The 26,298-nt window shown below is 35.9% G+C and overlaps 1 protein-coding gene across 1 annotated transcript; it reads left to right on the top strand.

The window, feature by feature from the left end:
- Window positions 1-2: 2 nt before the first annotated feature.
- On the top strand, window positions 3-26,298 carry LOC123540812 (uncharacterized). The gene is made up of 3 exons (XM_045326120.2): window positions 3-141; window positions 13,432-13,716; window positions 15,686-26,298. Exons 2-3 carry the CDS (start codon window positions 13,439-13,441, stop codon window positions 22,812-22,814), a joined length of 7,407 nt encoding a protein of 2,468 aa, XP_045182055.2. The 5' UTR covers window positions 3-141; window positions 13,432-13,438; the 3' UTR covers window positions 22,815-26,298.

The raw sequence follows: 26,298 nt of genomic DNA, 5'->3' as shown, positions 1-26,298 counted from the left end.
GCATTTCATTGGATTATCTTGATATTTGGTTTATGGACCAATAGTTGACGCCGACAGAAAGGCGGTTTTAATTGGTTTTGTGAAATGTTGTGTGGTCGGAAAGCAAGACTGTTATTGTTCCTCAAAAATAATCAAAATCAGGTATATGGTATATGTTGCTCCACAAATGACACAACTGTATCTAAAAATTAGAAAAGGAAAAGCCACATCCAAAGAAGCAGACGCCCATGATACAGCACTCATGGAAAATTATAGGTGTACTGGGTGTAGGCTAGATTTGTGAAAACAACTTCAATTTAACTCGGTCTTTCCTATAGAAATGTTGTCAACATTCTATGGTCTTGAGCTGATTAAATCAAAGCTGTTTTCACAGGTAATTATCACCTATTCACAGTGCTATACTATGAGATACAGTTACTATATAATATCAAAGAGCTACAAAAAAAAATAGATCGGCAACTTGAAAGGCATATAGAGCAAATCTCGCCAACATCCCGTGACAACTGAATGAGATCTTGTTTACAGGAAGTAACGCGTTCTCCATGCGCCATTTTGTATGCGAAAGCAATTATTCATCGGTAAATTAATTATCACAGTATGATCACGCTACTTTTGATGGTAAGAAACGTATACTCTGTGTCTTAAGACTATTTCACATTAAACTAATGTTGTTTTAGAAGCTAACATGTATTTTAAATGTAGTTTTAAAGGTACAAATTGTAACTCCATGCTCGCCGATGTTTGTTTTTACTAAGATAACGCCGATTCACACTCTGACACAAGATCACGCGAGATTACAGCCAGTTGCCATTCTGTGTATTTTATACTTCTTTGATAATATATAGGTGGTACATTAGGTGTCAAAGTGGTAGGCTACATAAAAGACCTGGTACATAAAGTGACTGGTACATAAGGTGTCGCACCCAGATCTATACATAGAGCTCTGAAATTATTCGGCTATCCTTATTGGACCTCATTCAAACGGCAGCATGTTAATTCATGAGATCAGCTGTTTAGACAGAATAGAAGCTATGACTAGTAGTGTATGTAGGTGTATGCATATAAGGTGTATGCATATACACTGGACATCATAGGCTTATAGCTTAACACAAATGGATGCAGTGATATTAAAATAGAAGTAACTGACAAACACAAGCATACATGATCCATAAAGAAGGATAACGCCTTGGAATGTCAGTGGCAAAAACACCATCGGATATAGTATCTAGTTTACTGGTGCTAAACCACATTCTTTTAAATCCTATACGTTACAAGACAGTGTCAATAAAATAACTTACAACTAAGTGAATCCTTTATGTGTACATAGGAACATATCATAACTGACAGTGGAAAATGGTTTGTCATTTAACATTTATGCATTATGTTCTGCCAAAACAGCTGATCACATGCTGCCATTTAAATGAGGCAGGTGTCAAATCAAAGTTCAAACTTCTTATTTAAATCTATATACAGTTCATCAATAAATTTGAACCATACAATAGATAAATTTGACATTTAAAAACACTTTACATAATTAAAATCATCATACTGTTGTGAGTCATTTTTGTAGGCCCGAAGGGACATAAATATGTCATGATGCCTGCATCCGTCTGTGTGTCTGTCTGTCCGTCCATTAGCAATTTCGTGTCTACTCTTGAACTCCTTGAAGGATTTCGAATAAACTTGACACAATTGTTCACCACATCAAGATGACGTTTGGATGATTCACTTTAAGGTCAAGGTAACACTTAAGGGTCAAAGGTCATATGACTTTGTTTTGTTTCCGCTCTGTAACTCTTGAACTGCTTGAAGGATTTTAAAGAAACTTGGCACAAAATGTTCACCACTTCAAGACGACATGCAGAGTGCATGTTTCAGATGGCTCGTTTCAAGGTCACACTTAGGGGTCAAAGGTCATACCTTTGGGCGAATACTGCTCTGCATTACAGTGCTCTTGTTTTAGTATAAACTTTTTTCAGTGATAGTGTAGTAAAAATAGTTAGTAATATTCACTTACATTATATGACACAATTATAGTCATAACTATTACTTTAATAGTTCATGAATTATGTCAGGTATTTACCTAAATTTACAGATAAATGTTTTCATATGCACTTTCATTCATGTTCTGTTATTATTAAATAGGTATGGTTCAAACTACTGTTGTCATATCCCATCACTGGTATCATATGGCACAAGGCCTATAACTCGTGACTTAAATATGCCCCATTTTTATTTTGCATGTCAGGTAAAATTTTTATGTACTCGCACTATCTCGGTTATATTACTGAATGGATTTGATTCAAACTTAAAACTAGTTTTGCACATCATTACCCACATCATCATGATCATATGACACACTGTGCATTACTCTGGCTGAAATATTCCATAAATTATGTCACTTTTATTCCCAGAAATTCTGGTTAATGTTGCGATGCATTTCACTCTGTTATTACTACAAGGATATGACTGAAACTGTTGTCTCACATCATCAGCTGCATCAGGGTATTAATCACTCCAGTGCAGGGGTGTAAAATTCCACTCGCCCGCTCGCATTGGCGAGTTAAAGTCTGAGTAGGACGAGTGGACCTCGCTGTATACTCGACCGATCGGGCGAGTGGTTTTTTACGTCCTTACTTTACCAAAATTCAGAAATTACATCTCCAAAACGTCAACAAACTTTGAGATGGTTCAGTTGCTACCTGGATTGACTGGAATTTACCCGCGAATCGTATAGATATTAAAACGTCATGTCGGTAATTTTCCATTCCACAAGCACGTGCGACCTATTGTAATATCTAATTTACATCGACACGTACACAAAAACCGTGCGTAGTGCATTCATTTTTTAAGAAATAATACAATTTGAATTCTATAATAATTTTAATAAGATATCGACAGAAATGTAGGCAAAATTCTATAAAAACAGTGAAATTTTCATATAATCATTTGTAAAATTTCAAACAGCGCGATCTTAGTTACTTATTTCTTTCTAAAAGTGAATAAATGATGGATACTCTGGGCATAAAATTCAGACTTTTGACCAGAAAGTACAAAACACAGAATGAAAAAATCTTAAATAATGAAAAAGCGGCAGCAATTACAATACATGGAGTAAAACGATTTTTGGCAAACAGATTTCTGTTAGTGCGGCAGAATAGGTTACGTGATCTCGTGAACGTAAATAGAAATGCGATTTTAAAATAAAGCAATGTGGTGTCATTGCGGTTTTTAATAAGTTTTAAATGAATCTTAGTACATGTATTTTTTGACACGACAATTTAAAAGTTTTTCTTGTCAAACAATCATGTAAATTCCTTAAGGGCAAATAGGTCATAGAGGTAGGATATCCACTACAGTAACTATCGTTTGAGACATTTACCTTTTATACGGGATATAGCACATTCGCTTTTGATAACAAATTAAAGAAGAAACTTTTTATTGATTTCTATTTCTCAGCAATTTTAAGAACCGATGCGGTACGATCAGACAGTGATGTGTCACATGGCGCGAAAACATGACGTAATGCCATGACAATCTCGAGCAAAAATACCGCTTTGATATCCATTTCAGATCTGATGTCAAGATACCACACCCTATTACCTGATGTCCACCACGCCGAGGGATGCGGCTGCCACAGAGGTAGGAAATCAATAACGGTGAATAGTGGTGTTAGTTTTTTGCGCTGTATTTTTTCATTTCGACTTTCCATGAAAATATTCTGGTGCAGGCATATGTGTAAATGCCTAAACATATTATATGATTAATCCTGGTCGCCAATAATAAAGAAGTATTCAGCTGTTTAAATTGGACGTTTATTAAAATTGATGCGAAAATCATATTCAACGGCCCAATTCGAAGTGTTTACAAAATATTTTGATCGGGTTTACCTCACACGTCAAACGAACAAACATCTGAGGATAATCCTGGCAAGTTTCAAGTCTGTCCGTACGTTTACACCGACGTTATGACCCTTCAAAGGGACTCGGGTACAGTCACGTATGATAAACTTTACCACAGAGGGCATTTTTAAATGATGCCCATCCCACCGAGGAGTCAAAATATAGGATATCGTTTACGACAGAGGGAAATTTGGTATAAAAATGTCTATTTTGGCTGTTTGTTTTGCTTTTGAGACCTGGGAGGTCATGGAATTATTTGCAGTATGCATTGTTTATACTTATGTTTAATAATGGGCGATTTTCAATGGCGGACACCGCTGTAACACGGTGTTTATCAGTCTAGATTGAACGTCTATCTATCTCCGACGTTGTTTTGCTACTATAAGTCTTCGTTTTGTAAACTCAATTTTGTTTCAATTTCTTTTATAATGAAATATACAGAAATAATGATATCGTAAGTCCTGATGGTATCGGTACTTGCGTTCTTGCTGGATTCAGTGTTGAATTTACGGTTTATATTAAATGATAAATCGTTTTGCAATCAGTCTAGATTGTATATACATTGCATACAATCTGATACTGTACATGTATAGAGTTGTTTTACCACTGAAAGTCTTCGTTTTGTAAAATCATTTTTGTTTCTTTGTTATCATAATATACAGATATTTGCTGCCAGCAATGAAATCCTAAGTCCTGGTACTTGCGTTCTTGCTGGTTTCAGTGTTGGATATATGTTAATATTAAATATCAAATTGTTTTGCATTATCAAGCTTTCATACTAAGAGGCTACTGATAGTAACATAGTTCTACAAAAAAGATCCGTCAGGCTAGAAAATTTGAATATATTTGTTGTCAGTGGCATAAGTCAAGTGATCGGTTCTAAATAAAGCTGTTATTCATTAATCGTTTACAGAAATGTTCTTAACAATTTATTTTGTATTCATTTTCAGAACCAAAGATGAAGGCCTACACGTGTTATTACTGTAACAATGATTTTGAAGTTAACACTGGAGTGATTGACCATTTAGTTAATTGTCACGTCAAGAGAGATCTATCAGAATGCAATAGAAATAACTAAACCATCTGTTATTACCGAGTTACTATCTGAAATGAAGATTTCATTCTGATCAATCTCTCTTGAAAACTTTAAAGATGTATTCAATTTTGATATTTTGCCCTGTAACTTCGATACATGCCCACACGCTGGTCACTAGAAATGAATATTTCACCTTCATTTGGAATCACGTCGGTATATATTTTCTGTCCTATATCCAGCATTCCAAATGTTTTCATCTTATTCCAGTTCCATGTACTTAAATAGTCAAGCACTCTAGCGTAAGCTGCAAATCAGTGTCTTAGCTTTTTTAAAACAATTCTCATAAAAGAAATTGAAGCAAAAATGAATTTACAAAATGAACATTTACAGCAGCAGAACCAGTCTATACATGTAGCAGATAGTACGCAATGTCGGAGATAGATAGAAATACAATCTAGACTGATTAACACTGCGTTACAGCGGTGTTTGCCATTGAAAATCGCCCATTATTAAACATCAGTATATAAACAATGCATACTGCAAATGATTCCATGACCTCCCAAGACTTAAAAGCGAAACAAACAGCCAAAATAGACGTTTTTATACCAAATTTCCCTCTGCCGTAAACGGTATCCTACATTTTGACTCCTCGGTGGGATGGGCATCATTTAAAAATGCCCTCTGCGGTAAAGTTTATCATATGTGACTGTACCCGGGTCCCATTGGAGGGTCATAACGTCGGTGTAGACGTACGGACAGACTTGAAACTTGCCAGGATTATCCCCAGATGATTGGTCGTTTGACGTGTGAGGTAAATTCGATCAAAATATTTTGTAAACACTTCGAATTGGGCCGTTGAATATGATTTTCGCATTAATTTTAATAAACGTCCAATTTAAACAGCTGAATACTTCTTTATTTCGCAAAGTTGGCGACCAGGTTTAATTATATAATATGTTAAGGCATTTACACGTATGCTTGCACCAGAATATTTTCATGGAAAGTCGAAATGAAAAAATAAGCTCAAAAGACTAGCACCACTACTCATCGTTATTGATTTCTGACCTCTGTGGCAGCCGCATCCCTCGGCGTGGTGGACATCAGGTAATAGGGTGTGGATACTGACACACTACTTTTAGCTCTTTGAGGGTGTGTGAATTGATCATGAAAACAAGGTCAATTACTTAGTTTATCAACTGAATAATTACCGATAATCGTTAACATTTTTTTTCCTCTCCTTTAACACGGGTGGATGGACGATGATTATTGTGTCCAATTTTTTTAGACACTTTTCAAAATAAATATTTTTCGGGAAATAATACTATTGTACATAATACTCCTTTCATAAAAGTGACAGTATTAAGTGTCAATTATTAGGGCGAGTGGCTGTTCTCTAAGGGCGAGTAGGTGTTACTGGCTACTAGTCCTGCAGGGCGAGTGGTGTGAAAAAAAAATTTACACCCCTGCAGTGATAGCTCTAGTTTCCTCAGATATACCCTGTTCCAATGTCAAGCACTATCTAGCATCATCATCCACATTTGGGATATTTATTATTCAGGTGATAGCTCTAGTTTGCTCAGATATATGCACTTTTTCACTATCAAGCATTGTAAAAGTCGAACGCACTGTCTGCTCTGACAGTTCTTGTTTAATTGCTTGTACACACTTTGGCTTCTTTTGCCCTGTCTGTCCGTCCTTCCATCCATCCGTCACACTTCATTTCCAATTAATAACTGGAGAACCTTTTGATCTAGAACCTTCAAACTTCATAGGTTGGCAGGGTTATGGAGTAGACAACCCCTATTGTTTTTGGGGTCACTCCATCAAAGGTCAAGGTCACAGGGGCTTGAACATGAAAAACCATTTCTGATCAATAACTTTAGGACCAATTGACCCAGAATGCTGAAACTTCATAGGATTATTGGACATGCAGAGTAGATGACCCCTATTGACTTTGGGGTCACTCGATTAAAGGTCAAGGTCGCAGCGGATAGAAAAGGAAATCTATTTCCAGTTTATAACTTGAGAACCATTTGACCTAGAACCTTCAAACTTCAAAGGGAGATAGGAATTACTGAGTAGATGACCCCTATTGTTTTTGGAGGGTCACTCAATGATCCATCAAAGGTCAAGGTTACAGGGGGCTGAACATAGAAAACGTTAACCAATCACTTGATCAAAGGTCAAGGTCACAGGTGCCGGAACATGGAAAACCATATCCAATTCATAACTTGAGAACCACTAGGCCCAGAATGTTGAAACATAATGGGATAATTGGACATGCCAAGTAGGTGATCCTTATTGCAGCCAACCATCAGTGTCTCTTTGACTTTCACTCTTGTCCCCTATTGACTTCTTGCATATACAACTATGCATTGGGGGAGACATGCGCTTTTTTACATAAGCATCTTCTAGTTTTTTTTGTTGGGGGTGGGGGGGGGGGGGGTCAAAAGGACAAAGGTCATTGTCACAGGGAACAGCTAGAGCTAGAATGGTTGAGCATATGGCTGTCAAAGTTCATACTAGAAAGATTGTCTGTGGTCAGTAGGTGAACTTTATTGTTTAATGGTTCAGTAGGATGAAGGTCAAGGTCACATTGATTGAATACTGAAAACAGTTACTGAACTAGAAAGCTAGATCTTAGGGCTGTCAATCTTCAAAAGCTCATTTGGAAAGTAAATGACCCAAACTGTTCTTAGGATCTCTGTCTCAGAGGTCAAGATCATAGTGACCTCAAAACTGAAAAGCGTTTCCAACCAGTAACTGGACTGGAAAGCACTTGAGCCTCTAACTTTTATAGTTCATGGGTAGAATGTTATGTTAGATTAAATCCTACAGGAATATAATTACCTTCTTGATATATGTAATTAATTCCCACGATGAGACAGTTCCCGTAGATGCATTTGTTAAGGTCTTATCTTTGTTCAGTGTCACACATCTCTTTTGTCAGATTTCTTGTTTCAGATTTTGTCAGATATGGTTACAAATGATTGCACTAAGGGGCTGCTCCAGCTTTAAATAGAGAAAAACATGATGAAACTACTTCTTTTCATTAACCACTTTTTCGATGTTCACCAAACTTTACCAGAAGCATTCCTTGCATGTACATATCTCATGTCTGTTCAAAAGGTTCTGCCTGAATGCACTCAGGGGCCACAAGATAACAGAATATCCATAAACTTCCCAGTGGATGTTCTCTGAACCAGGTATGAAGCAAGGTCAGAAGGTCAGGGTCTTCTTTAGATAAGCAACTAAGGCCCTTTTAGCCCTATTGTATATCATGGTCTTCTTTAGGTGAGCGACTAAGGCCCTCTTAGCCCTGTTGTATATAATGTCATGAACAACACTATCCGTATATAATTTCTTTGACAACATGATGTTGTGTTTGACACTTTTTAGCTTACCTGTCACGAAGTGACAAGGTGAGCTTTTGTGATCGCGCAGTGTCCGTCGTCCGGCGTCCGTGCGTCCGTCCGTGTGTAAACTTTTCCTTGTGACATCTCTAGAGGTCACATTTTTCAAGGGATCTTTATGAAAATGGGTCAGAATCTTCATCTTGGTAAATTCTAGGTCAAGTTCGAAACTGGGTCACGTGCCTTCAAAAACTATGTCAGAAGGTCTAAAAATAGAAAAACCTTGTGACCTCTCTAGAGGCCATAATTTTCAATGGATCTTCATGAAAATTGGTCAGAATGTTCACCTTGATGATATCTAGGCCAAGTTCGAAACTGGGTCACGTGCCTTCAAAAACTAGGTCAGTAGGTATAAAAATAGAAAAACCTTGTGACCTCTCTAGAGGCCATATATTTCACAAGATCTTCATGAAAGTTGGTCAGAACGTTCACCTTGATGATATCTAGGCCAAATTTGAAACTGGGTCACATGCGTTTAAAAACTAGGTCAGTAGGTCAAATAATAGAAAAACCTTGTGACCTCTCTAAAGGCCATATTTTTCATGGGATCTATATGAAAGTTGGTCTGAATGTTCATCTTGATGATATCTAGGTCAAGTTCGAAACTGGGTCACGTGCGGTCAAAAACTAGGTCAGTAGGTCTAAAAATAGAAAAACCTTGTGACCTTTCTAGAGGCCATATATTTCACAAGATCTTCATGAAAATTGGTCAGAACGTTCACCTTGATGATATCTAGGTCAAGTTCGAAACTGGGTCACGTGCCTTCAAAAACTAGGTCAGTAGGTCAAATAATAGAAAAACCTTGCGACCTCTCTAGAGGCCATATTTTCATGGGATCTGTATGAAAGTTGGTCTGAATGTTCATCTTGATGATATCTAGGTCAAGTTTGAAACTTGGTCACGTGCGGTCAAAAACTAGGTCAGTAGGTCTAAAAATAGAAAAACCTTGTGGCCTCTCTAGAGGCCATACTTGTGAATGGATCTCCATAAAAATTGGTCAGAATGTTCATCTTGATGATATCTAGGTCAAGTTCGAAAGTGGGTCACGTGGCATCAAAAAGTAGGTCAGTAGGTCAAATAATGAAAAAATGTTGTGACCTCTCTAGAGGCCATATTTTTCATGGGATCTGTATGAAAGTTGGTCTGAATGTTTATCTTGATGATATCTAGGTCAAGTTTGAAACTGGGTCAACTGCGATCAAAAACTAGGTCAGTAGGTCTTGAAATAGAAAAACCTTGTGACCTCTCTAGAGGCCATACCCTTGAATGGATCTTCATGAAAATTGGTCAGAATGTTCACCTTGATGATATCTAGGTCAAGTTTGAAACTGGGTCACGTGCCTTAAAAAACTAGGTCAATAGGTCAAATAATAGAAAAACCTTGTGACCTCTCTAGAGACCATATTATTCAATGGATCTTCATGAAAATTGGTCAGAATTTTTATCTCGATAATATCCAGGTCAAGTTCAAAACTGGGTCACATGAGCTCAAAAACTAGGTCACTATGTCAAATAATAAAAAAAACGACGTCATACTCAAAACTGGATCATGTGGGAAGAGGTGAGCGATTCAGGACCATCATGGTCCTCTTGTTTCATTATCTCATCTGAACTTTGTTCAGGGTGAGCAATTAGTAAAAATGGATTGTCCTGCGTCCATTTTTAGCTCACCTGAGTTTTTGTGTTCGCTCGATGTCCGGCATCTGTCGTCTGTCAACATTTAGCTTGTGTATGCGATAGAGGCTGTATTTTTTAACTGATCTTCTTGAAATTTGGTCAGATTGATAACCTTGATAAAATATAGGCCAACATCGAAAATGGGTCATCTGAGGCCAAAAACTAGGTCACTAGGTCAAATCAAAGAAAACCCTTGTGTATTCGATAAAGGCTGTATTTTTCAACTGATCTTCATGAATTTTAATCAGAATGATTACCTTGATGAAATCTAGGCCAAAATCGTAAATGGGTCATCTGGGGTCAAAAACTAGGTCACTAGGTCAAATCAAAGAAAAACCTTGTGTATGCAATAGAGGCTGTATTTTTCAACTGATCTTCATGAAATTTTGTCAGAATGATTACCTTGATGCAATCAAGGCCAAGTTCGAAAATGGGTCAGTTTGGGTCAAAAACAAGGTACTAGGTCAAATCAAAGAAAAATCTTGTGTATGCGATTGAGGCTGTATTTTTCAATTGATCTTCATGAATTTTGGTCAGAATGATTGCCTTTATAAAATCTAGGTCAAGTTCGAAAATGGGTCATCTGGGGTAAAAAAACTAGGTCACTAGGTCAAATCAAAGAAAAACCTTGTGTATGCGATAGAGGCTGTATTTTTCAACTGATCTTCATGAAATTTTGTCAGAATGATTACCTTGATGAAGTCTAGGCCAAGTTACAAAATGAGTTATTTGGGGTCAATATCTAGGTCACTAGGTCAAATTAAAGAAAAACCTTGTGTATGAGGCTGTATTTTTCAAATGATCTTTATGAAATTTGGTCAGAATGATTGCCTTGATAAAATCTAGGTCAAGTTTGAAAATGGGAATTGGGTTTAAAAACTAGGTCACTAGGTCAAATCAAAGAAAAACCTTGTGTATGCAATAGGGGCTGCATTTTATACCGGATCTTCATTAAATTTGATCAGAATGTTTGTCTTGATGAAATCTAGGTTGAATTTGAATATGGATCATCTAGGGTCAAAAACTAGGTCACCCGGTCAAATTAAAGAACAACCTTATGTACGCAATAGGGGCTGCATTTTACACTGGATATTCATAAAATTAGTCAGAATGACTGCCTTGATGAATTCTAGGCAAGTAAGAATATTGGTCATCTGTGGTCAAAAACTAGGTCACTAGGTCAAATCAAAGAAAAACCTTGTGTATGCGATAGAGACTGTATTTTTCAATTGATTTTCATGAAATATGGTCAGAATGGTAGCCTCAAGTAATGAAATTAAGGTCAAGTTCGAATATTGGTCATCTGGGGTCAAAAACTAGGTCGCTAGGACAAATCAAAGAAAAATGTTTTGTATGTGGTAGAGGCTGTATTTTTCAGTTGAGGCTCATGAAATTTGGTCAGAATGATTGCCTTGATCAAATCTAGTTCAAGTTCGAATGTAGGTCATCTTGGCTCAAAAACTAGGTCATTAGGTCAAATGGAAGAAAATACTTGTTTACACTTAAGAGACCACATTTTTGGTCCAGTCTTAATGAAAATTAGTGAAAATATTTGTTTCTATGAAATCACTAGATCAAACATGTTTACACTGTTATGGTGTGTTTCTCAGGTGAGCGACCTAGGGCCATCTTTGCCCTCTTGTTTGCTTAAATGTCTTCTCTAAAATTACTGGTCAGAATTACACCAAACTTTGACAGTAGCATCCTGGCTTGGACTATTATCATTTTTTCAAACAGTTCCACTTGGCTCATGTAAGGGGACATCAGAGCTAAAAATAGAAAGATCTTCTAACAGTTTCTTCTGAACCACACAACTTGATGGATGCGTTGAATGAATTCTTCATGTGAGGAAGCCATCCAGCTGGCTTACGGAAGGTCGGAGGTTCTACCCAGGTGCCTGCACATAATGAAATAATGCACGGTGGGCCATCAGGGGTCTTCCTCCACCATCAAAGCTTGAAAGTCGCCATATGACATATAACTGTGTCAATGCGACGTTAAACCCAACAAAATTTTTAGACAGTTCCACTTACGGGCCACCTTTTCTAAAAAGAGAAAAATCTTCAAACAACTTTGTATGAACCACTGATGGATCTTCACCAGACTTGGCATGTAGCATGCTGGTATGGTCCCGTCTCAGTTGTATGCAAACTTTATAATTATGACTTCTTCAAATGAACCATTGGATGGTTTACCAAACTTGGTTTGAAACATCCTTTTTTGGTCCCTTTAAAGGAATGCCAAAGTTAAGAATAAGAAAATTTTAAACCTACTTCATATGAACTACTTTATGGATCTTCACCAAACTTGGTATGTACAATGTAACATCATTGTATGGTCCTGTCTCAGTTTTATGCAGATAGTTCTTCTTGGCTCCTGTTCGGAGCCACCAATGTTTGATAAAAAAAGAAAAACCTTTAAACAACTTCCAATTATGTATTAAGAGACCACCCAAGGGACTGCTAAGAAGTAGTCTCTTAATGGAATAGTCTCTTGTTTTGTTCAGATGGTTCTGTTTGGCCCAATTTAGGGGTTGCCAAAGCTAAAAATAGAAAACATTTAAAAGACTTTTGACAAACCACTTGATGGATCTTCACCAAACTTGATCAGTAGCATCCTTGTATGGTCCTCTGTCAAATTTATTCATGTTTTGCTTTGCCCTTTTTAAGGACCAGCAGAGCTTAAATATAGATGTTTTGTAAAACAATATTATCATTTAAAATCATTTGATGGACGTTCACAAAGTTAACCTGAAGCATCCATGTATGTGTCTCTCAGTTTCGTTCAAATGGTCCTTTATTCAGCTTCTTCTCATGAACCATTTGAAAGATATTCCTGATACTTCGGCTGAAGTATTCTTGGACGGACCTTTTCAGTTCTGCTTGACTGAAAGTAGGGTCTGCCAAAGTTGAAACAGAAAAAGTTTAACAACTTCTCAGGAACTTGATGGACCAAACTTGATCTGTGGTTGGACGTCTCACAAGCTTTCTTTGATGGTTTTGCATTTTAGGGCTGTTAGAGCAAAAAATAGAGAAAACTTTGTCTTACTTTTATTAACTGCTTTATAATAGATGTTCACTAAACTTGGTCAGAAGTAAGATCAAAAGGTCAAAGTCATCCCTAGATGAGCAACTTAGGCCGATTTAGGCCTCTTGTATAATTTTAGGGATAGCGTGTTGTGTTTGACATTGCCTATATTGTTTTATTCCAGGAACAGCATAACGTGTTTGAAAATATCTTTATATGATTAAGGAGACAGCATGATGTTTGACACTGTATATTGTACAATTTCAAGGACAACATATTTGACAATATCTTTATATAATTTTGGGGACATTGACAATATCTTTATATAATTTTGGGGACAACATGTTTTTTGACACTGTATATATATAATTTCAGGAACAAGATGTTGTGTGAGCTTTTACTTAAGCAGCTGAATGAACTTCGTGTCAACAATGTTCATTGTGACCTTGAACTCGTTGCCAAGGACAACACTAGTTTCCATGTGCACAGAATTGTCTTGACTGCACTCAATCAGCGCCACTTCCAGCAGGCTTTAAAAAAGACAGTGCGGCAGGTAAAACCTGCAACACATAGTAAAATGTTCCTCAGTTTAGTGTTGGGTGAGGAGTTGGAAATTCTGGTGGAGTTTATGTATGGTGCAGTAATTAAAAAGCAAAGCAAGTGAGTCATGTATATTTATTTTTATTTTTGATAAAAGCAGAATTAAATGCCTATGCACAGGTATACTATGTCCATTCACTGGTAGTAAATAGACTAATTAACCTTTTTTTCAAGCAATTCAATAGCTCTTATTCAACAAGTTCTGTTGGCAGGTTGACTTTGAAGGGTTTAGGGACAGTTATGTTCAAACACAAGTTTCATTCAAATAATAGTGAAAGTAGTAAAGTCAGGCATCATAAAAAGCTTATAGGTACAGTGTGGCGGGAACGCCAGCATGATGATTTGACAGAAGTCTGTATTGAATCAAGAGTCAAACAACACCAAAATTTTCCTTTTTTTTTAGAAAATAGCATATACAGAAAATTAGAAAGTCCTTTGTTATAGGCCTAACTAAACTAAAGGAACCAGCGTGGGAGCCATCTGGTCTAGTCGCGTAATGGTTGCCAGGTATTTGAACACTAATTTTTCACTTGGCATGGCAACAGAGGTCTAAATTAAAGCTAGTTTCTGTTTAAATTTCATTGTGGATGTATTTGTGACATTTTGGTAGGAAAGATGGGAGAGCAGGTTGTATTTGGTGAAGTGAATCTCAGTTGTAGTATGAGTAGTACTTCCAGGTCACAGCAGTGTGATTTTAATGTCAGTTTACAGTAAGCAAATGTGACCAGAGAAATATTTCTTAGAAGATACATGACCCCTACTTTTCTCTTCATTTTATATCAGTTTTATCATTACTCTTTAAAATGAGGTAAGGATTTGTTCTCTGAAATGGGTCTAGCTATGTTTGGTAGCTCTTTAAAAAATGTCAGTTTTATATAGGATATATAGGGAAAACTATTTAGCTGGTTGTTACCTCATATGGTAAAAATATGGGACATACCTACAGACCTGTTTCAACCACTATTTCTGTTTTTACTTACCATTCGCAATTATGACTTTAGGTGTGAGAATAAGTGTGAGATACAAATTCAGATACAAGAGATCTTGGCACAGTACTCATACTGTTTGCAAATAGACCCTTAGTTATTTGACTTGTTCAGTGAAAAGCAGAGATACAAGTGCATATACCTTGTATACACAATACCCTCAACACTGAACTTACCTTGTATACACAATACCCTCAACACTGAACTTACCTTGTATACACAATACCCTCAACACTGAACTTACCTTGTATACACAATACCCTCAACACTGAATTTACCTTGTATACGCAATACCCTCAACACTGAACTTACCTTGTATACACAATACCCTCAATCAGCACAGAACTTACCTTGTATACACAATACCCTCAATCAGCACTGAACTTACCTTGTATACACAATACCCTCAACACTGAACTTACCTTGTATACACAATACCCTCAGCACTGAATTTACCTTGTATACACAACACCCTCAACACTGAATTTACCTTGTATACACAACACCCTCAACACTGAATTTACCTTGTATACACAAGACCCTCAACACTGAATTTACCTTGTATACACAAGACCCTCAACACTGAAATTACCTTGTATACACAATACCCTCAACACTGAATTTACCTTGTATACACAACACCCTCAACACTGAATTTACTTGTATACACAACACCCTCAACACTGAATTTACCTTGTATACACAACACCCTCAACACTGAATTTACCTTGTATACACAACACCCTCAACACTGAATTTACCTTGTATACACAACACCCTCAACACTGCATTAACCTTGTATACACAACACCCTCAACACTGAATTTACCTTGTATACACAACACCCTCAACACTGAATTTACCTTGTATACACAATACCCTCAACACTGAATTAATGGCCTTGTCTTACTTTAAAACTTGAAACCAGTAAAGTAAGCAAACTTTCAGACAAGAAAAAACTGAATGTTAGAAATTAATAGTATACTGTATAACTTTTCTGTTGTAACAAAAATAATGTGATTCCTTTTTTTCTGTTTCTGCAGGTATGACATTTTAGTATCAGCACTGGCAAAACTAGATATGACATACCTTTTAGAAGAGGCTGGAGTATTTGTCTTAGAAAATGACTATGTTAAAGCTGTCAAAACAGAGGTAGATGATACACTAGAGAATCCAGCATCAGTAACAGATAACAATCCTATCATTCCTATTGAAAGACAATGTTTAACCAGCCAAGACAGAACATCAGAGAGGAGCACAGAGAATGTTGTGACAAACTCCATTCATGTCAAAAAAGAACCTGGATTACCTGACTCTGATAGTCATGCAAATGACAGTGTTATTGATACAAATACTAGCACAAAAGTTATTGCAAAAAACCTTCAAGTAGAACCAGGATTACCCAACACTGATAGTAACTTGAATGTAAATAATATTGATACAAATACTAACACAGGAGGTAGTTCAGAAAACTTTGAAGCAGACACAACTAAAACTGTTAGAAATGTCTTGGAGACAAGTGAGGTACATAGTACAGGAGAAATATTAAGAGAAGTAAAGGTTGAAGTGAATGAAAATACTGAATGTCAGAACATACCAAGAATTGCCAGTAAACTTGATAAAGTGAATGAAACATTGAGAAATAGTATTAATGCTGAAGACAATGTGAATGATAGTGATGTTGGTGAAGTTAAATACAGTGAAATGAGTCCATTTAGAGTAAATGATGTCCATAACAGAGATAGGCCTGCTCAAAGTACTGACGCACATAACAGTGCAAAACAAAGTATGGATACTGTGAATGATACAAGTCTACCAAAGATTAGCGAAGACGATTCAACTAATAGCAAAGAAAACAACAATTTGTCACCTAGCAAGAAACTGAGACCTTTGTTACCAGTGCCTTCTGTATATTTAGTTCCAGCTTCTGTTGCATCAAAAATGTCACCTACATTAGAAAATACAATACCAAGAACTGGTATGACTTCAGTGTTAGTAACCATTTCCAAACCAAAAACTGTGGTACAACCATCTGTATTAATCTCTAGAGAAAAGGCATCTTCTGAATTAACTATCATTAAAAAGTCAAATATGTCAAGACATACCACAACATCTTTTCCAGCGTTATTATTTTCTACACCAGATTCTTCTGCAATAGGATCTAAAAAGCAGACATTTTCTTTATTGTCTGACAGGAAATCATCAACTTCTCCAAACACATCTCTTGCTGCTGGTCTAGGTGTAAGAGTTTCAATACCAAATTCTATGATACCTTCCTTTGTGCAAGTTTCTAAAGCGCAGACGTGTTCAGCTGTATCAAGTAATGCTATGATATCTTCTCCAGGAATATTAGTGTCTACACCAAAGACAGTGATATCACCTTATGTGTCATCCACTACAATACTACCTGATTCTACATTACCATCTGTTATCCCTACAGTTACATCAAATACTACTGTGTCTTCAGGCATACCAGTTTCTACACCAAAATCAGTGTTATTGCCTTACATGCCAATTAGTACAATAAGGACATATCCTCAAGTGATGTCTACAAGAACCTTAGAAATGCCAACAGCTATAGATAAACAGGTTGTTTCCACTTTAAGTTCTGGTGTAACTACTGAAGATTTATCATTGTATGTGCCATCCAGTACAGTGCACACATGTTCTCCATTAATGTCTGCAAGAACCTCAGATATACCAATAACATCAGAAATTGCATTGGTCTCCACAAGTTCTGGGATAGCTGCTAGTGTTTTTTCGCCTTACATGCCATCAAGTAGAGTACAGACATGTTCTACATTAATTTCGACACCAAGCTCAGATATACCAACAACTTCAGAACTATCAGTTTCCACAGGGTGTGCTGGAATTACTGATTATGAACCGATACCTAAAATGGAGCCATGTGTGACAGTTTTGTCACCTAGAGGGTCAACCCTATATTCTTCAGTGACTAAACATATTATGTGTGAGGGAGAAAGATTTGACAATGGTACAGAAAAGCAGAGAGGTACTTTTCAATTCCAAACACAAGAAAGTTTGAAATCTGCTAGAAGGAAACCTTTGTTTAAAAAGCCTAAAAAGACTGTGAAAAAGTATTCAAAAATAAATGCTTCTGTTGTTAACATTTTAGATGACGAAGCAGAACCTTTAGAACTAAATCGTCCAAAATCTCCGGCTTTTGAGAAAGATGATGGAACTCACAGTAATGATTTACAAGAGACAGAAGTACTTGTTGAAAGTGCAGCTGCATTTCTTAAAATATCTAATGTAGCAGTTATAAAGAAGGAAGATGATGATATTGTTAGTTCTGGCTTGAACATGGCAACTACAGCTGGAGACATTTTGGATGAAAATGCTGTCAGTTCTGACCTGACAGCTACTGCAAAGGGACAAATTTCGAATCATAAAGTCAGTTCTGACTTACCAAAAGCAATCAGAGACAATTTGAATGATAAACCAGTCAGTTCTGACTTGACCCCAGCATCTACCATCAAAAACATTTTAAATGATACAGTCAGTTCTGATTTAGTCACTGCAGCTGCAGTGGGAGACAGTTTGAATGTTAACACAGTCAATTCTGACCTGACCTTATCATCTGCAGTTGGAAACACTGTGAATGATGAGGGTGTTACTTCTGAAATAAATAAGGCCAGTGCAATTGGAAAGACATTGAATGATTCAGTAGGTTCTCACTTAACCTCAGCAACTACCGTTAGAGAAACTTTTAATGATAAAACAGTCAGTACTGAGTTGACCAAAGTGACTGCCATTGGAGAAACTTTGAAGGATGATACAGTCAGTTCTGACTTGGCTAAAGCAACTACACTTGGAGGCACTTTGAATGACCATACAGCTAGTAAAGAAAGAGATGAACAACCATCAGAAAGTGATGAAAGGCCTAAAGAAAATTTTACTACCACTTTTAATGACTCTGAAACACCAATTAAATCTTCATCAAACAGATGCATTATACCTTCATCAGAAATACTTAAATTGACACCTGATGACATAGTTGCTGTAAAAAGGAAAAAAGAAGCTAATCTTGTAAGCATTAAAAAGATGAAATCTCTTGGGGTCGTAAAGAAAGTTGATATACCGAGAACTTTAACTAAAACAACAAAGAAAATAACTAAAACGACAAAGAAAACTGTAGATACTGGGAGCTTAGGCAAAATAGAATCTGTGCAGAAGTCATGTCAGGTTTCGTTAGTTAAGATATCTGAAAACTCGGCAGAAATAGACATGAAATCAGTACTTGTTGATGAGGATGTAGGCAAGATAGAATCTATACACAAGTCAAATGAATTTTCTACAATTGACAAGAAATCTGGCTGTCAAAATGAAAAACATAACAATTCAGTTGAATTAGAAAACAAGAGAAGGAAAACAGAGATGAGACCTTGTGCAGTATTTTTTGAGAAGGATCAGTCAGAACAATCTGATGTGTTGGAATTAGACGTAACTGTTAATCGGTTTGGAATAAATGGTGAAATGAATGCAAAATCAACTGAAACAAATGCAAAATCAGCTGAAACAAATGCAAAATCAGCTGAAATAAAAGCAAAACCAGATCAAATAAATGATGAAAATTGCAAAGATACAGCTGATGAAATAGAGGAAAGATGTGTTGAAATGAAAGAAATTATCAAAGCGAAAAAATTTGATAAAACTGATTTTGATAATGAACATGGATCAGAGGTATGTTGTACTGGCAATGATATATCATCAGAAGTGTTAAAATCAAGTATGTTCATATGGGAAGAAAGACATACAGTTCAAGACATTGACAAGAAAACAAATCTTAATGCAAATTTTCAACAAAGAGATTCAATGTCTGAGCCAGTAGTTAATCAAGATTCACTTCAGCAGTCTAATGAAGATTGTCCCAATGACACCCAGAAGGAATGTAGAGTAGTTAGAAATACTGCTGCTGTGAATGAACTATTTGATATTCATACAGAAACAGAATTAAATGAAGGTAATAACTCAGCTGATATATTAAGTGATGAAATTGAGGAGATTGATATGCATAGTACAAGTATAATTGACAGAGATATGGACTGCTCTAAAACTTTGAGTGATGAAAAAGGTGCATTGAAGGAATCAAACTCGGAGGAAACAAATAGCTTATTTCAGGTTCAGTCAAAATCTATCGTTGACCCCAGGAATGAGAAGTTCCAGCCCAGTGTGATCACAGTACAGTCAAGCAACAATACAAACTCAAATATTTGTTCAGTGAGAACAGAACCTAGCCAGTGTCGTGAAGTACCAACCACAACAAATCTAGTACCTATGATGAGTACACTCTCTCCAAATATTACTAGAATGACAAGACCTAAACCTTTTACTAAAGCTCCCAATATTTTACCTAAGTTACCTATAACTATGGTGAGATTTCCGTTGTCTCTGCGAGTAACTGGTCCATCTAATAAGCTTAGTCTGTGTCAGATAGATGCACCTGTAATTACAAGTTCATTCGTTTATCCCAATCAAAAGTTTGGAGATAAAATTGATAATGAATGTGAAACAAGAAAAAGGAAAGAGAGTGGATCTGAAGAAAAAAGAAAAAGACATAAAAGCGAACCAGGAAATATATCTTCAGAGAAAGGGAAACAGTTTAAAAAGCTTAAAAGTTCGGAAAATAAAGAGCTCATTAGTGAAAAAAGACCAGTAAGCTTTAAAAAAGACAGCAAGAGAAAGAAAAGCAAGGCTACTAAAAAGTCTTCAGTGGTAAAAAAGAAAATGAGAAATGACATTTCTGTGGAATGGGATAGTGAAAATGAGGAAGTGGAAGTAGTGAAGAGTACTGAACATTTTCTGTCAAGACTTGAACAAACTGATTCTGATGTTGATGTGGATGTTCCATTATCAGAACTGAAAGAAAGAATGAATGCAGCACATTTGTCATCATTTGAAAAAGATCAGATGTCAGTGACAGTTCACAGGACAACTAGAATAGACTCTAAAGATGAGGTTTCATCTCATATTGTTTGCAAATTGAAAAATGAAAACACTATGAATGAAGAAGAAAAGTCTAAAACATGTGATGTTGAAAACCAGGCAGAAAGTTTGGAGGTTAGTGAAACAGTGGGTAATTCAGATAATACACAGCAAGGTTGTGACAGATACAGCATAGACGAACTGAGGTCTCAACTCAAACTTATGAGGGCAAATATAAAACTGCCATACACTAAGAACATAGCCAATACTGATAGTGAAAAATGTAATACGGTCTTTGAAATTAGTGGTAGTGAAAGTTTTATGAATATTGAAAATAATGAAGAGACTGTTCTAGGAGGTTCAAGACAAAACACTGAAGAAAAAAATGTAGACTCAGTGGATTGTGAGGAGTACCACGGAAATAAGGAAATTGCAGAGAGTAATGATGAAAATGAAATAGGTGATTTTCTGTTAGCAATAGATAAAGAACTTAAAAATTGTGTTAAGAATGAAAGAAATTCTATAGCCTCAGTTAGTTGTTCAAATAATACAAATGATCATTCAGAAGACAAAAATGAGGAGGAACACATACATGATGAAACAAAGGCTGACAAGTCTGATATGATAGTAGATTTAACAATGCAGGAGGATGAAACAAATGTGTTTAGTTTTGGAATACCTGGAGTGATTCAAGAAAAAGGTTCTGAAACATGTTTGTTTTCAGGCTCCTCTCCAGCGCTAAGGAAAGCACTAATGTCTCCAGTGTCAACAGAAAGTTTGGATAAGTCCATTCATTGCAACAGATGTTATGCTAATGGTGTAACTTATTCTTTAGATTCACAAACTAGATTATGTAGAAAATGCTTGATTAGGCATCAGAAGCAAAGAGATAACATAAGAAAAAACAGTAAAAACATAAGCTTGCAGAAGAAAAAAGTTGAATTCGATTATAGGGAACACAAGATTAAATTACAAGAAAATATTAATATAGAGAAAGCTAAAAGAACTAAAACGAAACTTTTAAGAAAGAGAGCAGGATTATTTAAAGCAACACTATCTGTTACTGCCCCAGCATATAATAAACCTGCACTTACTACTTCAGAGAGGACACAAAGTCCCACTGCATCAAACAAAAATTGCTTTGAAGCAAAAGAAGATAAATTTAAAAATGATCTAAAAGAGAAAAGAACTGAAGTTGTTGTTTCAGAATCACTTTCAACAACAGTTACATCTTCTGTTTGTTTGTCAAGACCACCAGTAGTGCCAAATTTAACATTGTCTCCAGGAAGCTTAGCAATAGCCTCAAAAAAGCCTCTCCCTGCTTCATATGTATTTCATGAAACGTCACCAGTCTTGTCATCACAGCGTTTTCCAGCTATCAAACCAAAGGTTGAACCTGCTGTGCAGCTGTATACACCTGTTCTATTATCAAGACCTATAATGTCATGTTCTTTGACATCAGCTGCTGTATCAGTTTCACCAGTGCTGTCACCATGTCATATGGATTCAACTTCAGTTGTAAGAGGATCAAATAGTTCATCATTAGTAATGTCACCACAATCAGTTGAATCTTCAGTAGCTACAGCATGGCCAATTTTGCCAACCACTTCAGGGTTATTGTCAGTTGATAGAGGATCAAGTAGTGCTTTACTAATAAGGTCACCACAGACAATTACATCTTTGGTTTCTAGAGCAGTGCCAGTTTTGCCATCCACTGTAGCATCATTGTCAGATGCTAGAGGGTCAAATAGTGAATCACTAGTAATGTCTTCAGGAACATTTGAATCTTCAGTTGCTAGAGCAAAGCCAGTTTTGCCATCCACTATAGCATCAGTGTCAGTAATGTCACCACAAACAGTCGCATCATCTGTTACTAGATCATTCTCAGTATTGCCATCCACTGCAAAATCATCATCAGCTGCTAGAGAATCAAACAGAATGTCACTAGTAATGTCACCACAAACAGTTACATCTTCTGTTGTTAGGGCATCACCAAAACCAGTTTTACCACCACATACAATTGCATCATCAGGCTCTACAGTATCCAACATGGCATCTCCAAAATCCGTTTTGGCATCAATGTTAGCTTCTCAACCTTTGGCACCAGTTCCATCAGCAGCAGTTTTGATATTTAAGTCTCCAGGAGTTACACTGAAAAATGAAGATTTCTTAGGACATGGTGACACTGGTGCAGGATACAGGAACATTCAACCAAATCCAGACTAATTTTCTCAAAATGATTGGGTTCTGTAGGTTATATATTGGTCAAAGCATTAGGTGTTATTATCAGTACTTAATGTAGTTATCTTATGATGAATTTGTATACCAGTAATTAAATAAAAATCATGCTGTTGGTAGTGTTGCCACAGACATCTTTTGTAAAAATGTTATTTCTTGAAACTTAAGCTGTTTTTTTCCCAGGGAAAGTAGAAATGGTTTATCGTACGATGTTGATTTAAATATAACATTAAGTTGTATGTCCAAAATCTAGCATGTTACTTTATACAGAATTTTGCTGACTGGATTTAAGTTGTAACTTTTTCACCAGTATTTTGTATACTGCTCCCTTTTAATACTCCTTGTTATTTGATATTAGTGTTATAGAATGTGCTATATTCAAACTTATATTCATAATTATTCAAAATAGTGTAGTTTATTTATAAAAGTTAAAACTATGTATTTTGAATTGGGTTTTAAAGCCTTGTATTTCTAACATCTAATAACTTTGCTTTCAATTAGCCAAATGCGTCTTTGCCCATATTCATAAAGCATCTTAGTAGAAACAATTCACTAAGACCTGGGCCTGTATTCGTCAACATTTAAGTCTAAAATGTACACTTGGACTGTAAATCTCTAAAAATTCAATTTGCACTAACTTTGTAAAAATTACTACATTGCCGAAAAATGCTACATTGCCGAGACTTTGCACAGGTTTTTTGTTGTAGTGTATGCCATATTCATGCCAAATTTCATTAAAATCCATACAAGTTAAACAATTGTAGGGCAAAATGTAGTTTCAGACTTACAATGTTCATGAATACAGGCCCAGAATTTTAGATTTTCTTTTAATTGAAAACCATTCTTATGAGGTATCTACCTTGATTTCTGTTGAATAGTAAGATGGAATCTACAAATCTGTCAATCACTCATGTAATATTTTATTAAAAAAAAATATTGAAGCTTATTTCAACCAAATTTAACAGGATTTTTTTTGGTTGATTCCTTCAAATCTAGGATTAATCATCCATGCAGAATTAATTGTGGTTGCCATGGCACCCAAAAGGAAAAACTTCAAAAATCATCTAGTTTGAAATAATTTCATAGAAAAATTTTGGTGAACTTCCTCAAAGCCATTCTGTTTTGTTAAAAAACAAATGCTGGCTGCCAGGGCTGGGGATCATTTTACCTTTATGGCCATATGGAAAACTTTGAAAACCTTACTTCTGTTTCGTTAAAAAACATGGTCTCCAGGGCCGGAGCAAGTACTACTTGCCTGATTTCAAAATCATTTCAGAGCAATATTCCTGAAGTGACCCTTAACCCACTTCCTTCCAATCATTCTGTTTCATTAGGAAACATAGTCACCAGGAGTGGGGCTAGTTTTCAATAAATGGCTTTAAAATTTATGGAAAACTTTTGAAATCTTTTCTCTGAAACAGTTTGCTTAAAATCAAAATGAGTTCACAGTATTGTTCCTTTGGTAATCTTCTACCAAATTCCTGCAAGTCTTTCTGTTTCATTATAAAATGTCCTCCATTTTCCCTATTTGGCTTTATAAGTTTTAAAATTTCCAAGGTTTACTACCTTCTGTACAATATTTTTGGTTATTTATAAGAATATCTTGCAAAAATCTTATGTCAATAAGTTTGTACCACTAGTCACTTTCAGATTACTCTCTTTTTATGGATTTTTGAGAGAAATTATTTTTTGCCTAGAATGTGTGGGTTAGTCCCTTTAATATAACTATGTTCTTTGGGTGAGCCTATACCAGATTTCTTCAGGCTACATGTATGTTAATGTGTTCAAAACCAAGGCTGGCTGGGCATAGTTTTCTCTATTTGGCTTTATGGAACACTTAAAAAAGACTGCTGGCCTGAATTCAGAGTAATTTCAACAGATGTTTCTTGGGTGACACTCTACCAAATTCCTTCTAGTCTCTACCCACTTTACTCCTCCGCAAACATACCTGTATAATTGGAAACATTAGAAAGTCTACTTGTCATAGAAACTCTGGTCCGATTTCAAAATTATTTCACAGATATTTTCTTTATAAAAGCAAACTGTGAAACTCGGGCGAGTGTTGTAGGGCCGTCATAGCCGTATTGTTCATGAAAACAAACTCGGTGATTTCTTTAACTGTGATAAAGGAATAATGTGCACATGTAAATAAAATAATTTCCAGCAATCATTTTCTTGTCCAATTAAGGAAAATATAATAATTGAATTAAATATTTCATAATAATATAAAATGATGCAACATTTCATTATTAGTAATTTACAAATGAAATGACCTTATATTGTACTGTATACTGTGAAATCATTTAATTTTGTGGGCATGAAATTTCATGGTTTTGGTCATAATGGCAATTTCGTGGGGATTTGAATTCGTGGGTTTCAACATACGAACATAAAATGAATGAGAATTTTACTTTTTCGTTGGGATTAAATTTTGTGGATAGACTCAACCACGAAATCCACGAAAATAAGTCCCTAACGAATATTAATGATTTGACAGTATAAGTTTTCATCACTTGGTCGGCATTGCCTGGTTAAGTTTTGTGTTTAGATCAGCTTTTCTACTAAACTATCAAAGCTGTTTCTTTAATACCTGCAACACTTGTTCACCATTAATAGCTGACTCTGTACAGAAAGAAACATAACTCATCCTGTTTTTTTTGCAAGAATTGTGGCCCCTTTTGGACTTAGAAAATCTATTATACAGAGACAAAAAATCAGATGAGCATCTGCACCTGCAAGGCGGTGCTCTTGTTTTGCTGTGCTCTGATCCACCAAAATTGCCCCTATGTACTGTACTGAAACATGTTTTGCCTCTGAGGGTGACATTTTTTGCATAAGTGTCCACTCTCCCTTTCCATTTCTTCAGTTGTAGTTAGTTTAGTCCATTGCAGTTATAGTTTAACTTCTGAAATCAGGCAAAATGTAAGAATTATTTCTACTGAAAACGTAATGTAACTTCCATTTACAAAGTGTGCGTGTTTTCAATTAGCTCTATTTAATTGAAAAGAAAAATATCCCTACCTATCTACCAACTCTTTTTTAAAGCGAGCAAAGACACAATATTTTAAGGATAGCCCGGGGGGTGGGGAGGATCATGTTCATGATGTTATTTCACTGCAGTCTGATCTGTTTAAAGGGGCCACAGTTTGGAAATGGAAAAAATTGGGCTTTGTTATCAGGTAACCTGGCCTAAGGGGTAAAATCTTTTTGTTGGTAGGTAAACAGGAGAAATTGGTGACATTCCAAATTGGGTTATTATACACTTGAGGTCTTTATTTGAAGGTGTTTTTTGGACATGTTTGACTGCAGTCGTGCTTATCAAAATATGCTACAAATGTTTTTACTGTTAATCAAATTGTTATACGTTCTTGCATTTGTAATATCAAAATGAATTTTTGTAATGTTGTTAATTAGTTAAAAACTAAATAAAATGTTATGCCAATAGTTCAAAATAAAAAGTTTAAAATTTAAA

This window comes from Mercenaria mercenaria, chromosome 1, assembly GCF_021730395.1.
Source record: "Mercenaria mercenaria strain notata chromosome 1, MADL_Memer_1, whole genome shotgun sequence".
NCBI classification, from domain to species: Eukaryota; Metazoa; Mollusca; class Bivalvia; order Venerida; family Veneridae; genus Mercenaria; species Mercenaria mercenaria.
This window is presented reverse-complemented; position numbering and strand designations above follow the sequence as displayed.

Coding starts and splice junctions, on each gene's coding strand:
- LOC123540812 (XM_045326120.2), top strand. CDS start 13,439: ATGTTGTGTGAGCTTTTACTTAAGCAGCTGAATGAACTTCGTGTCAAC. Junction 13,717..15,685: donor GTAATTAAAAAGCAAAGCAA/GTGAGTCATGTA, acceptor CTGTTTCTGCAG/GTATGACATTTTAGTATCAG.